Here is a 15,658-nt window from a genome sequence, read left to right as displayed (position 1 = left end):
CTTAATGCTCTCTTCTTCACATCATGGCTGCTTTCTCTTTGTATCTGTCTTATTTCTCTCCTCTCCTGTTGTTTCTTTCTCCTCTTTACTCCTGCTCTCTCTCATCTATAACACTGCTGCTGCCTGTGACCCCTGTTGTCAGCCTGTACATGTCCCTGCTATTTTGAACTCTGTGTTTTCCTGTTGTATTTCCTAAAGAAGAGGAAGATGACATGTGTTTTACTTTCTTACATACACTGAGTGCAATAACAAAATGTACACCAAATGAAAATTCTTTTTTTGCATATATTAATCAGTGCAGTATAAATGGGTTATTTGCAGAACAGGTAGCTGCTCGAGCACAGCAGGTGATGTCACTACTAGTGCTGCCTGTAATTAGTAGGTCCAGGGATGGCGACAGCATTGGCATCCACTGCTCAGCTTGCTGTGACACTGCCTGCCACAGCACAGGCATTTTCCTGAGCCGTAATGCTGCCAATTACCATGCTGGGGTACAGCGCACAGATTCTATTGGAGACGCCATGGCACACAAAAGTTGTGTTGGGCCACAACCTCATCGAGCACGTTGAGGATAGCAGCAATGCAGGGCTGCAGGATATGCTACTCTGGCTACACAGCAAGTGTAAAGTCCACACTTACTTTAGTTTATTCTGCCTCAAGAGCCCTCACTCCCAAGTTCCAAATGCGCACTCGCACCTTCCTTGCCTCAACTCCATCTTGAGCCAGACCCAGCTACAAATATCCAATTGGAGGCTTAGGCTCAGGCAGTGGCATGGTGCAGCAGACTCTGGGAATAATACAAGACATAGTTTGTCGATGACTTCTTGGATTTGTGATCAGCGAGATGACATCATCACTAACTTGGTGATACACAATTATGCCTGCCTGGACAGGCGTATGCTGGCATGTCTATGAACATTTACCAGCCAGAAACTATGCAATGTATGTTATTCTTTTTATTTTGAATTTGAACAATTAATATTGAGACCACCACCTGCAGAGTCAGAAAATGTAGCCCCGGCCCTGTGAAAGAAGCCTTTACCCCCTCAATTGCCATATACTGGGACCTTGGATTCAGAAGAAGTGACAGCGATTTAGAAATGGTCAGGTCCAACACATAGTGTTTCAAGAGTGGTAACAAAACAGAACGGGGCAGAGCAAAAGAGAAAATTAAATGAATACAACTTCAAGTGAACAATGTCTCATTCAGATCACTGGTACCCGTGATTCTAAACTCTGAACTTCAGATTCAGAAAAGCAAATTCGAAGAGCAACTAAAAGCAGGAAAGACTGTCTACATACCTGCTACCCAACACATCCTTGTCGCTCCTCCCGGCAGCCTCTTTCAAAGGCATCTATGATATCACAACTTAAAGAGATTTAAACTGCTTATTCCAATTAGGGAATTTAATTGCACATTCCTCTGCCAGTTGATGAATTGAGAATACAGGCAAACTCAGTTTAAATCAAACAAATACATACTGTTTGTGGTATTGTAGTGCAGAGCATGTGTTTATATAAGTAATGTATAGCTATTTATTGTAGAAAATGCATGCAACCACGAAGATAATTAAACAAGTCACTTTCAAATTGGTGCTGTACCTCAGGAGGTGGAAGGCGAACTGTATGCACAGTCAAACTGATGCAAAGTTGGGTTTCTGATACATAGAGGTCCATAACTGAAATAAGACGAAATGCTGTTATTTGAAAATATATACCTGAATAGAATTAAAATAGATTAATCAATAAAATAAAAATACACTGTGGGGTATGTTGAGAAATATACACTGTAAATAGAAACATTTTTGTATCTTTATCGTAAATTTTGCAGTTTTGTACAGTTACAAATAATAGTTGTTAAAATTACTAAACGAAATGGTACTCAATTATCAGTATCAGAAGGATAAAGTGTTAAGTGGATCAGCAAAGCCTGCACTCATCAGCTGACAAACAGGCCTCTGCAACAAGTTCATTAACCTCCTGAACACTACCTTGTTTTGGTAGGCAACATTCGGTGAAATTAACTGGAAAATATAATTACATTAATTCATATTCCTTCATAAGCGAAAACTTAATTGAATTCATAAACTACAGGAAATCTATTTGTGCAGGATGTGAGAACGCTTAATATAAGTAGAGTCAACTAGACATAATTTCTTGTTTTTAAGTCAACTAGAGGGAAATGGTGGTTATAAAATAACTTATCGTTCAAGCCTCTCTTTTATTTTCTAAAATAGGGGAAAAGAAGAAAACATGAACAAGTGGGGGGGACTGGTGCGGCAGTCCAGGAGCAATGTACCAGTCACAATAAGGACAAATTGATACTGGAACCTTAAGGGCCCGATTCACAAAGGTAAAGTGAGACGAAAGTCTTACTTTACGACTTTTGGTATTCACAAAGGGCATTTACGAGTAGTAAATGCTCTTTGTGAATACCGAAAGTCGCAAAGTTAGACTTTCGTCTCACTTTACCTTTGTGAATCGGGCCCTAAGTCTTTAAAGCCAGGTAGACTGAGCCAAAGCCCCATAAGTCACTACAGTGGCAGTCAGAGCACAGTGATGTTAACAGCCAGATTACATCTTGACCTCTATGTCCCTGCCTATTCTCTTGACGTCACTAGCGCGGTAAGCAAGTTCTCTATTAATTTAATGAAGATGCCTATGAAGAAGAACTAAGATTTGAATTAAGTAATGGATCTTCTTTCTCACAACAATATAATTATATATTCATAAATAATGCAAGAGAGGGGCAAGCTCATCCCAACATGTTGAGTTATTAAATGGCGGGGAAGCAAACAGAACTGGAAAAGAGAAGTGAAAGATCATAAGGGTTCTAACCAGAGGTCTTCCCCAATTGCAACTGTGCAATGGGGCCAAAAGCGGACAGCAGTGAATGCCAAAATTCGGACTTGCCTCTATTAGGTGGCTCTTGCTAAGTTCCTTAATCGAAACATGTCTGCACTGCAGACCAACATGGAGGTGGCTGTTGGCGTTCTAGTATCTGGAGCTACACGAGACTATTAGTACTGCTTTGGATTGCTTAGATTACGTTCCTGATATCCAGCAACTCAATCATGGATTCTGTTACACAGGCGAGGGAATGCATTTACAGCGATATAAAAGCAACATCTCAACCCACTTTTTAGGGGCCGGTATAATTTCTAGTGGTATTCAGGCTCCTATTTGAAACGCTTTTCACTTGGATTTTTTTCCATTAGCTCAGAAAAGCATATTTTAAGCCTCGCCTCGTGACAATTTCCTCTTTTTTATGTCCAAGGGGGTCGTCTAGTTATCAACCATCACAAAACCATTGGAAACTCGGTTAATCATTAACTTTTGACCGGAATTGTACCTGAAAATCTAAAAATACCATTATTATCTCACAACTAAAGACATTAGAGTCCATCCATCAGATATGACCTTCTTGCGTATTATTTCAAAAACATAACGTCTTGGATTGTAGATGGAAATCAGAGCTATGAACTAGCTACAGCAGTCAGTAAAAGTACAGACAGGCTTCAGACCAAATTGAAAGACAGTCAGTTTTTAAAGCAAATTTTTCTAATCTGAGGACAGAGATTGGCAAAAATGGTGTCTGAGTCAACATGTATACGATTGGTCAGCAGCCTACAACACTTCTGATCAAGTAACCTTCAGAAAAAGCCTTCAAGAATGCTGTTTGAGTGGGGGCGTGGTTTGGCACGCCAAGATGGCGGACGTGTCTCCCTAGAGCTCTGCCCGGCTGCCCGTGTCATCTACACTCATCGATGCCGAAAACGTACTAATACCCATCCAGCCCCTCAGGGGTGGGGGGGGGTGGTGTTCACGAGGGTAGGGGTTAGGGAAATAAAAAATTAAATGTTTCTCATCTTTAAAATGGCGGTCTATAATTCTATAAATAAACAATGGACGAATCTTGCTCACTTTGGTAATGCCAAAGGGAATGTATTAGCAGGACTCCCAACCATTATCACTAGATATGCCAATTATGAGTACCATTAAGATTCTCTCCTGGAACGTTAATGGCCTGCGCACCAAACCTAGAGCCAACACAATTGTACAATACATCCAAGATTTTGATGCGCAGGTCATTATTCTCCAGGAGACACACCTGGTTGAGGCTGAAGTACAGGACTTGGTAAAAAGGAATAGATGGATAAATCTATCAGTTTCTACGTCTCAGACAGTTAATACAAGAGGGGTTGCCATTTTATTTAAAAAAAACATCACAACAAGACTATTGAAGCAAAAGGTCGACCCTCATGGTAGATGGGCACTCGCGGCTGTCATGATAGGGGGGTCATGCATTACGTTGGTTGGTTATTATGGGCCTAACCGCGATGATCCATCTGTTCTCCGAGCTGTTACATTTTCCAGAACCCATGATAATAGCGGGAGATTTTAACATTGTGCTTGATCCGCAGCTGGATAAATCTCCTTCTAGTCGACAACTGGCTCACTCTAAATCCAGAGACCTTCTAATTAATAATATGTATCAATACGGATTTATTGATATTTGGAGGGTAAGGTCGGGTCAGAAATCTGGCTTTTCCTTTAGAAACTATAAATACCGTCACAGATCAAGGATCGATTTTATATTGGTAAACAAATGCTTGGATAAGTCAGTTAGGAATATAACTTATCTACCATCTCACCTGTCCGACCATTCGTCTATACTCTTAGACTTTGAATTACAGTCCCAAATCTCGACAAGGTCGTGGTCAATTGACAGATCTTTTCTCACATCCCTCGAGGATCTGGAGTATGTTATGGTGGAGACGCAAGAATTCTTTAAAATTAACATTGGTTTGGCGTGCTCTAGTCTAGTATGGGACGCTTTTAAATGCTCTTTGAGAGGGATCATCAAGAATAAAATTTCGTTTAGTAAGAAACAATACACCCAAGTGGTTACACTAATAGAGGCCAATATATCAAAAGCCCAATCAGAATTAGAAAATCTAAACAATTGCTCAGTTCATGTCATACATGCTAAGCAGGAGGAGCTGACGAAACTTAAGGGGCAAATGGCTTCTGGATTAAACCAGCGTATTCTGCAAAGGTGGGAAGCCAGTAAATTAGCCAATTTTGAATTCGGTGAAGGGGCAAGCAAACTACTAGCCTGGAAGTCTAGAACAGATCAAACGCGCAATAACATCGACTCTATAATTACTGGCTCTGGTACAGCATCTTCAGACCCAGAAATAAGGTCAGCTTTCAAAGATTTTTTACAAGCTATATATCTAGAGGACAATAACATCACCTCTAATGAAGTAGGAAACTGGCTCAATAAAATTTCCCTACCAGTACTTTCTAAAGAACAAGTAAATCTGTTAGACCACCCAATTATGGTTGAAGAGGTATCATCTGCTATATTAAACAGTAAATCTGGGAAGGCGGCGGGCCCAGACGGCCTTCCGGCAGAGCTATATAAACATATTGCAGCAGATATCGCTCCCTTTCTCACCAAACTATTCAATCAAATACTGGTAGATGGCGATTTACCTCCCTCATCATGGAACAAAGCTTCCATTACGCTTATTTTAAAACCAGGCAAAGCAGCCACCGCCTGCGGTTCGTATCGTCCAATTTCAGTTCTCAACGCTGATTATAAGATCTTTGCGTCAATACTAGCCAAGCGATTGGGACAGGTAGCCCCCTCAGTCCTACATCCCAACCAAAAGGGCTTCTTTAAAGGTCGCCAACTTTACGAGCTAATATACGACTTAATAGGGGCAATCGACATGGCAACTAACTCATCACTACCCTTGGCTATTCTCACTTTGGACGCCGCCAAGGCCTTCGACAGGGTTAATTGGAAATACCTGTCGGGGGCCTTGGAAAAATTCGGTGTAGGCAGGGCTTTCCGTAGAGCGGTGGAACTATTGTATCACAAACCTTCAGCCTCGGTCTTGGTTAACGGCGGACTGTCTGAACCTTTTACCATCACAGGGGGCACCCGGCAGGGTTGCCCGCTTTCGCCCCTACTTTTTGATATCTATATGGAGCCATTCGCTCAATTAATTCGTGAAGATATTAATATTGCTCCATTTAGATATAGAGACTGGGGAAAAAAAGTATATTTATATGCTGACGATCTTATGATCTTTACTTCTGATATCAGCACAGCGTTTCCGTCAGTCATTAATTTGGCACAACAATTTGGCAACATCTCTGGCTATGAAATTAACGCCACAAAGACTGAGATTATGACATGGAACAGCATAACAGCGCCACTCACAGTACAACCTTGTGACAGCATGAGATATTTAGGCATAAAAATCCTAAAAGACATCAATCAGATCGCCCATACAAATTTTACTCTGGTGGCCAAAGACTGTAGGAAGTTAATGAATTCCTGGAGACATCTTCCACTGACGCTCCTAGGTCGATCCAACTTAGTAAAGATGTCAATTTTACCTAGGTTGACCTTTGTTTTCAATAGTTTACCACTTTACTTTGAAAAAAAAACGATAGCAAAGATGCAGAGCGATATTTCCTCATTCATATGGCGAAATAAGATTGCAAGAATTTCTTGGAATAAATTAAGGCGTTGTAGGGAGAAGGGAGGGTTGGCCGGTCCTGACATTCAAATCTATGCCTGGGCATTTCAGCGGACACATGCCCGAATACTATTTAAAACTCCATCAGATCAGGGTATCGGCCTCTTGTTTTCAACACTATTAAAATGTGAAGGTTTAAACCAGATGGGATTTCTATTCAAGTTTGGAGACCCAAAATGTTTTAAGAAAATTAAGTTGAAGATACTGCAAGGCTTAGCGAGAACCTGGTATAATCTTAGAACTATTACCAAAATAGGTTACTATTCTAACGGTTCTCCTATCTGGGATCTTCCGACTCCTCCGGGGTGGACTAAAGATGCATTGACAAGCTCGCTAAAAGATGCTGGGATCTTAACTTGGGAGATTTGTTTTTTGAGGGGGAAATGCTTACCTGGGAACATCTTGTGAGTAAGGTAGGCCCCAATCTCTCTAGACTCAAATTCCTTCAGATCTCTAGTTGGGCGCTTGCACAAAAATCTGGTCCCACACGCCGTCCACAACGACCGTTGGGAGGCAATAGTCAACTAGAATCTTCCCTACTCGATAATGCCCCAAAAACTAAAGAGGTTTCCCACTTTTATAAATTAATCTTAGAGAAAATAGATGGACAATTCAATCTTCCGGATCAGATTTGGGGTTCTCTATTGCCTGTAGTAAATATAAATGAACTATGGGAGACATCCTTTATCGTTCTCTGGGACATTGTTAAACCTGCCTGGCTGCGAAGAAACCACTTCTTTACCCTTCACAGGGCCTACTATTCTCCTCAGAGGTTGTCCACATTTTCATCAGGTACACCAGTAGCTTGCCCCCGTTGTGGTCAAGTCGCAGCCTCTGACGCACATATGTTTTATGATTGCTCACATCTAGCATCTTACTGGCAATCAATAAGCAACATATTATCATCTTCTATAGGCATCACTCTGAATATAGATCTAAGCCTTGTAATTCTTGGAGTAATGGACAAAAAACGTAGTGCAAATAACAGCCTCTTGTTCTACTCAATGCTAGTGGCCCGACGGGAGATTTGCAGGCGCTGGAAAGAGGCCTCTCCCCCGACACTACAAGACTGGAGTTCTTCCATGCTGTATATATCGAAATTGGATCTTTCCAGGGGTGGTAAACCTGAAAAAAGAGCTTTTTGGTTGAAACTCGATTGGTCTCAATAATTAGAAGCTGGGTTTTTTTCCCCCCAGTTCCAATGATTATGAAGCCATGTCGCACTCTCTTCGCTTTATCACGCCTGTCCTTTTTCTTTAAGGTCAATCTGTGGTAAAAGCAATGGTGGAATTTAGCTAATGGCAAGCACCATCCCTAGAGTACATAAGGGTTTGTGACTTATGGTAAAACTGACTTGGCTGTAGGGTCCTGGCGCTCCTTCGTAACGATCGACCCCTACCAGTCCTGCACTGAGACAGTATGTCTGTTTTTCAAGTCACACTTTTCCTAGTCCACGGTACTGATGGGCCAGCCATGGTTGAGATGAGGAAAAAAAAAAACGAAAAAAAAAACTAAAGACATTAGAGTCAATCCATCAGATATGACCTTTTTGCGTATTATTTCAAAAACATAACGTCTTGGATTGTAGATGGAAATCAGAGCTATGAACTAGCTACAGCAGTCAGTAAAAGTACAGACAGGCTTCAGACCAAATTGAAAGACAGTCAGTTTTTAAAGCAAATTTTTCTAATCTGAGGACAGAGATTGGCAAAAATGGTGTCCGAGTCAACATGTATACGATTGGTCAGCAGCCTACAACACTTCTGATCAAGTAACCTTCAGAAAAAGCCTTCAAGAATGCTGTTTGAGTGGGGGCGTGGTTTGGCACGCCAAGATGGCGGACGTGTCTCCCTAGAGCTCTGCCCGGCTGCCCGTGGCATCTATCGATGCCGAAAACGTACTAATACCCATCCAGCCCTGATGCTCACCTGGTCGGCATCCCCCTGCCCCTCTCTGGTACTAGGTATGAGAGGTGAAGAGACATCCTGCAGGGCGTAAGCAGCCTCCCGCCTAACTCTGCTGCGGTGACAAAATGGCGCCCCCCGCTGGGCTCAGGGCATTCTAAAATTGAGACGCTGGCGCTCTGGAGTCCCGCAGTGACAGCCCGGGGAGCAGCCCAAAACAGTCCGCTCCAAGGGGGGAGTATGTAGCGAGACGCTTGAGCTGGGACCGGCACTCCGAGGTGAGAGCCCGCCACCGGACCGGTGTGGCCTAACGGGACATGCGCGGCGGCCCCGCACAGGGGCGGCTCTAGGCTCATGGCGGCCCTGGGCAGGGAGTGTAGGTAGGGGGCCCCATAAGAGGGGGTCCAGGTGGGGCAGAGGCCAGTGAAGAGGGGGGGTCAGGGTGTTTGGACGTGGAACAGAGCCGGAGGCCGCCAAATCCCTGCCTGGGGTCGCCACGCAAATATGTATCCATCCACAGAGGATTATTATATTAAGGATATGTATTGGCGTGGTGGCCCCTGGGGTTTGGTGGCCCTGTGCAGGTGCACAGCTTGCACATGCCTAAGGCCGCCCCTGCCCCGCACCAGGGATCCGGCCGGTGGCGGGGGCCGCACTGAAATTTCCTGCCAAAGACGGCACCGCACCGCCAACAGCGCGGGGAAGGACGTTTGCTGCCGCTGGGGCCCCGTTCTGCGGCCGCTGAGAGCCAGCTGCTGCGCGCTGTGGCCTGCAGCGCTGAGTCCCGGGATTGCGCCCCCCCCTTTCGGCGTCGGGGCCGCGGCGCAGGGGGGGGGAGAGTTGTCAGCATGGGGGCCCGGGCAATGTGGCAGCATAGGCCTCCGGTCCAGACCTAATGCTCCTTTGGTGCCAGTTTAAATCCCTTCCCCGCCGAGGGATACATTACACTGCTGGGGGGCCTGAACAGCCAGGAGGGCGGCCCCAGTCATCAGGGCCACACATAGCCACGAGGGAAACAACCCGAGGGGCAGTATCGTCCATCAACAGCACTTAAGGTCTTAAGCACTGGTCTGTGCAATTAGTGGTGTGCACAGGGAGCCCGGCGAGGTGTTCAGACGCCGCCAAAGATTGAAGCGCCCATCTCTATATCTACACGGCCTCACACCGTGGATTGCCCTGCTGGTTGCCTGTCGGAGGGCCGGAGTGCCCCTCCATTCGGCGCCGGATACCGAGGCGAGGAGGGGGGTGAGGTCAGGCCGAGGGATCATTGCCGGAGGATAGCCAAGTGACTTGTCCGGGCCCCGTGGCACCGACCAGTATTTCCATTGCCCACGCCAGGGGCACTGAATCGCTGGTCCCCAGGGACGACCCAAAGGGACAGCCATCATCGCTGGAGGTGCGGGCTAATAGGGAGGCGATCACTAGTGGGACAGCCCCGTCGTCCAGGGTATCTACGGTGCCCGCAGAAACAGGTGGCGGCCAAAGGCGCGGTCGCAGGTACAGTGCTCACCTCCAGTGGAAAACCCGTTCCCTGTCTCCCCCCCGCTGCGTCCGCCGACGGGGCCCGGGGGCGACAGCCAAGGAGACCGGACCAGACGCGCAACTCCATCAGACGCATCCTGATCGCAGCTCGCGGCGCGGAACGGCTGCCTCAATCCACTCACCTTGCCCTCGGCACCGGGTGTCGAGGCGTGGATCATAAAGCCCAATAGACTATCTGCCACAGTTGCAAGCAAGATAGGGCGCCAACGCACACCGGGAGTAGCGCAACCCCCGAATCGGAGGCAGAACTCCCCAGGATCCATGACAACCCACCCTGAAGGAGAATCCTCCAACGCCGAATCCACTTCCAGCAAATTGGACGGAGTGCTCGCCACAATTGAACACTCCAGAGTAACCATGGAAAATAGGTTCGGAGAACTGGCCACAGACCTCAATCTCCTCCGGGATGAACACAGGAAGCTCGCGGACAAAGTCAAGCAGGGTGAAAAGTCAATCCAAGTAATGGAACCAAGAACACAGACCCATCAAGCCGCTATACAAGAACTGCAACAAAAAGTGCGATCCTTAGAAAGCAAAACAGACGATTTGGCCGTTCTCGAAGGAGCAACATCGGCATCCTGAACCTGCCGGAGGAAACAGAAGGGACTAATCCTGTTAGACATATGGAAGCTTGGATCAAGTCATTCACCCGGACGGAGGACCTGACCCCATACTTTTACATAGAAAGGGCACATCGCGTGCCAGCTCGTAAACCACCACCGGGCTCGCCACCCGACCCTTCCTCCTGAAATTGCTCCATTACCAAGATCGAGATACTATTCCCCGAGCGGCCAGGCAGAAGGGACCACTACAGGTGGAAGACAAACGTGTAATGCTATTCCCAGATTACTCCCGTGCAGTACAGCAGCAAAGGGCCACCTTCTTGGAAGTCAAACGTGCTCTACGGCAGAGAAATGTACAATATGCCCTCCTCTTCCCTGCCCGCTTGAAGATTATACACAATGGAGCAACCCATTTCTTCACTGACCCGGCGGAGGCCAGAGACTGGGTGGAACAACAGCTCACAGGACAGACTGATCAACACGACACACTGAGCCACATACCAGCGAGCTTCCTCAGACATCAGCAAAAGAAAGTCACCCTAACACAGATGAGCCCTCGCACTGACTCCCTCACTCAACGCTCCCCTGACCTGGAGCAAATAATAGCGGAACGAAGGAGGGCGCTGGAGGTGGCGGCGGGGAGGCCGAAAGGAGACAGCTCGGACGTGGAAAAAGTCCCTCACCTGTTCACCTCCGACGAAGAAATAAGCAATGCACGCTCCTCCCGGGAAGGCTCGGTCACACCCCCCATCGTCACCCCACAAACGGCTAACACGCTGATCTAATTCCACTTAAGACGGGGGATTCGTCGCAGCTAGATGCACCACGAATCGACCTCTCCCCATGCGCCTAAACAAACGAGAGCAGATGGGCATGGGAAGATAAGTTCAGTACCTAGAAGTCTCATACTGAGATCAGTCGATTAAGGTTAAGTCACGTACCATTCGCTACGAGAGGCATTTTCGACATTCAATTCTCAGCATAACCCAGCGGGCAGCCGGGACGCCGGGGGCAAGCGCCTCTGTGAAACCACCCCCCGCAAAGAACAACTTAAAGACAGTACATGAAGTACAGTTTGGACATACCGTCCCCAGCGATATGTCCCTTTAGTTGGGAAGTTACCCTGATATCCATGTTCCCCATTCCCCGGTTTTAGGTTTACCCAATACCCTCAGCGGAGCCCACAGATGAGATTATGACAGGTGCGTGGCCACGTATCGGCTGGCTGGCGACAGGCCTCGGACCGAGTTGCGGGGCGGGTGCGCAGACACGTGATGTGCATGCCTAATAAGTGCAATGATCAATAAAATCCCCAACACAGATATAAACATTATCACCTTAAACGTTCGAGGCATGCATACCGCCAGCAAGCGCTTTGCCGTCTATTCATATATCAATCGACAACAAGCGCAGATAGCGCTTTTACAAGAGACTCATTTAAAAGCGACTGAGGTGGTCCGTTTGTAAAGGAAATGGCGGGGTATCGTCTGTGCCACTGCGTATTCAGCTTTTGCCAAGGGTGCGCTTATATGGATTAGGCCTGGTATCCCCTTCAAAGAACACACGAGAATTATAGATAAAGACGGCCGGTATGCCTTGATGGAGGGTATACTGGAGGGCCAGCCCACCCTGTTAGGCAGTATATATTTTCCCAATATAGAGCAGGACCACTATTGGAAGCGTCTCACAGGGGTACTCACTCACCACTCCCTCAGTCCCCTGGATTCTGGGAGGCGACTTCAACTATGCCCTAGATATCCATCTTGATAGGTCCCACCCTCCACCACCACACTCCCCGGCGCACAAGTAGACAACCCAATACCAAGTGTGGGTACAACACTGGCAATTGGTAGACCCGTGGAGGGAACGGAATCCAGACATTAGATTGTACTCCTTCCATTCTGCCCCTCATAACCTACATGTGCGCCTGGATAGGTTTCTCTGTTCTGCACCCATACTTCCGAAAGTACAACAGTCCAATTACCTGGGTAGAGCACTCTCAGACCATGATGCCCACATGCTGACCATCAGATGGAGACCCCCGCACCCCTCCCATACCTACCTGGAGACTTCCACGGGAATGTCTTACCGATCAGGTGTTCCGTCAGGAACACGGAGACTATCTCCAAGAACACTTCACCCTCAACTCAGGCACAGCAGAGTCCAGGCTAGTGGAATGGGACGCATTCAAAGTTGCGGCTAGGGGACATTGTATACAACATATAGTGGGAGTGTGCAAAACACTTGAGATAACAATAAGGGACACTGAAGAGGCGCTAGCAGCACTAACTGCACAAGGGGATACCATAGGACCCCCCCCGACTGTATAGCAGCAGCTAAAACAGCATACACGGAAGCTCTGAAAGATTTACGTAAATACAATTTCCGAGCTTACGCCGCTAGAGTACACAAGGAGGGCAACAGGACAGGCGCGCTCTTGGCATGGCTGGCCAGGCAGGACACAGCTACTACACCAGTCACGGAGCTAATGGACAGTACAGGGACCCCCAGACACTCACAAACGGAGATCCTACACGTATTCTACGAGTACTACTCCAGTATTTACAAGGCCCCTACACAAACAAATCACCGAGAAATCTCTCAGTTCCTCAGACCGTTACAGATTCCACATATACCACGACCCGACCGAAAAGAGCTGGAAACCAAAATCAAAGCCCCAGAGATTAAACGCGCCATCAGAGAGCTAGCGCGTAATAAAGCCCGAGGAATGGACGGCTTTCCGCTAGAATATTACAGCACATTCTCCACTTACCTCGTCCCCAAGTCAGTCGCCATGTATGAAGACGCACTAAGCAGAAAGGAACTCCCAGGCTCACTTCGGGAATCCATTATAGTGACATTCCCCAAACCGTATAGGGATCCCGCCCCACCAACCTCTTACAGGCCAATAACGCTGCTAAAAGCAGACTGTAACCTATTAGGGAAGTTGCTAGCGGACCGCTACACTCAGATCCTAGCGCCGCTGGTACACCAAGACCAGAACGGTTTCATACCGAGGCAAAACACCTCACTTAACATACGCAGGCTATTCCACATCCAGGATAGAGCACGTGCGCACTTCCCGAATGCAGCGTGCCTGATTTTGGACCTCGAAAAAGCCTTCAACACCCTATTATGGCCGTATCTATTTGCTGTGCTTCGTGGGATCAGAGTGGGCCCCACACTAATGGAATACACAAAGCTTCTCTACAAGAGCCTCAAATCCCGAGTGAGAATAGGCAAATACATCCCTGCCTCCTTCCCAGTAGAAAGAGGAACAAGGCAGGGATGCCCCTTATCCCCCCTCCTTTTTGCCTTAGCGGTAGAACCCTTGGCAATACGGCTGTGCCGGGATGGTGCGGCGTGGGGTATACCGCTGGCGGATACAATACATTGTGTGTCCCTGTATGAAGACGAGCTCCTGATCTACGTTAGAGATATGAAATGCGTTACTTACCTGTAACTGCAGTTATCCAGTATTAGTGTCTTTCATAGATTCACATGCCTGAATCATTCCCCATCGTCGAGACGGGAGCCTCCGGTATATAAAAAAGTAATGTCCTAGAGACATACATAAAAAAGAATAGGCCTAAGGATCCCACCTTAGTGTCCTATCCACGTCCTTTTGTAAAAAGGACCTAAATAGAGTAGGCCCAAGGGTCGCACCTTGGTGGCCTATCTGTGTCCTTTTGTGAAAAGGACCAAAGTAAAGAAGCCAACCAATCAGCTACCACCTCCTTCTAGAACCTTCCTGTCAGGAGCCCAAGTCTCTCAGATTTTCGTACGCACCAAGCTAGGTAGGCGTAAACTTGTTAGAGAGATAGGTGAGTCCTTCCAGGGGAGGCGGGAGGGTGCATGTGAATCTATGAAAGACACTAATACTGGATAACTGCAGTTACAGGTAAGTAACGCATTTCTTATCCAGTATTTGGGTGTCTTTCATAGATTCACATGCCTGAATCAGAGTAGCAAGCAATATATTATGCACATTTTTGATGGAACATCATATATGAGTCTGTAGATAATACATATCATGCGGCTGTAAACCACCAAAATGCATTGTCATGTAAATACCAGTAAAAGAATGAGCATACCAGTAAAGGATGGAGGGATGTGGGAAGGCTCACCTCACTGGAATAGATGGCGAAGCACTGCTCGGCCCACTGCTGCATCCTTCATCAGCTCAGTATCCAGGCAGTAGTGCCTGGTGAAGGTATGCGGGGACTTCCAGGTCGCCGCTCTGCAGATGTCCAATACCGGCACTCCAGCAAACAGTGCCGCAGACGTGGACATGGCTCTTGTCGAATGGGCTTTGACTCTTGAGTCCAAGGGCCGGCAGGCCTTGTCATGGCAAAAGGTGATCGCCGAGGAAATCCACCTTGAAATGCTTTGTTTTGATAAGAGCATGCCTTTCCGTAGTCTACTAAAGGCAATAAAGAGTTGAGATGATTTTCGGAAGTGTTTTGTCTTGTCAATGTAGAACTTAAGACATCTCTTTAGATCCATGGAATGTAGAGTTTTCTCGGCTACAGTGGTAGGATTAGGAAAGAATGACCTGAGTACCACTGGCTCGTTGAGGTGAAAGTCCGAGGGGACTTTCGGAATAAACCGAGGATTAGTTCGTAAAATGACTCTGTCCTCCCTAAACTGCATAAAAGAATCTTGAATTGAGAGAGCCTGCAGCTCACTGACCCTTCTGGCAGATGTCAAAGCCAGGAGGAGGGCCGTTTTCCATGAGAGAAATTTGATGTCCGCCCTATGGATGGGTTCAAAGGGGTGCTTCATTAATTGGTGAAGGACCACGTTGAGGTGCCACGACGGAGGGATCGGTCTTGGACCTGGGAAGGACCTGAAGAGACCTTTAAGGAACTGTTTTATAAGTCTGTTTGCCCACAAGGATGGACCTGTAGAAGTCCTGGTGAATCTCGAGATCGCCGCCAGATGCACTTTGACCGATGCGTGGACAAGGCCAGATTGCGCCAGATTACAGATAAGTATGGTAGCAGCTGCTGTGGAGTGATGTGGAAGGGATGTAAGCCTTCGGACGCACACCAAGAGCAAAACCGTTTCCATTTTAGTGAGTAAGTTT

At 47.0% G+C, this 15,658-nt stretch overlaps 1 protein-coding gene across 10 annotated transcripts in view; it reads right to left on the bottom strand.

Moving 5' to 3' along the window:
• C4_1H18orf63 (chromosome 4_1 C18orf63 homolog) overlaps positions 1-15,658 on the bottom strand; it is a 1,754,940-nt gene that overhangs the window by 1,044,578 nt on the left and 694,704 nt on the right. For all 10 annotated transcript variants that reach the window (XM_078687809.1, XM_078687806.1, XM_078687816.1 and 7 more), the window contains one exon: positions 1,603-1,679. In XM_078687809.1, the coding sequence (XP_078543935.1) occupies positions 1,603-1,679 (77 nt within the window). The remainder of the gene's footprint in view (positions 1-1,602; positions 1,680-15,658) is intronic.

The sequence above is a fragment of the Lissotriton helveticus genome, chromosome 4_1, assembly GCF_964261635.1.
Source record: "Lissotriton helveticus chromosome 4_1, aLisHel1.1, whole genome shotgun sequence".
Classification (NCBI taxonomy): domain Eukaryota; kingdom Metazoa; phylum Chordata; class Amphibia; order Caudata; family Salamandridae; genus Lissotriton; species Lissotriton helveticus.
This window is presented reverse-complemented; position numbering and strand designations above follow the sequence as displayed.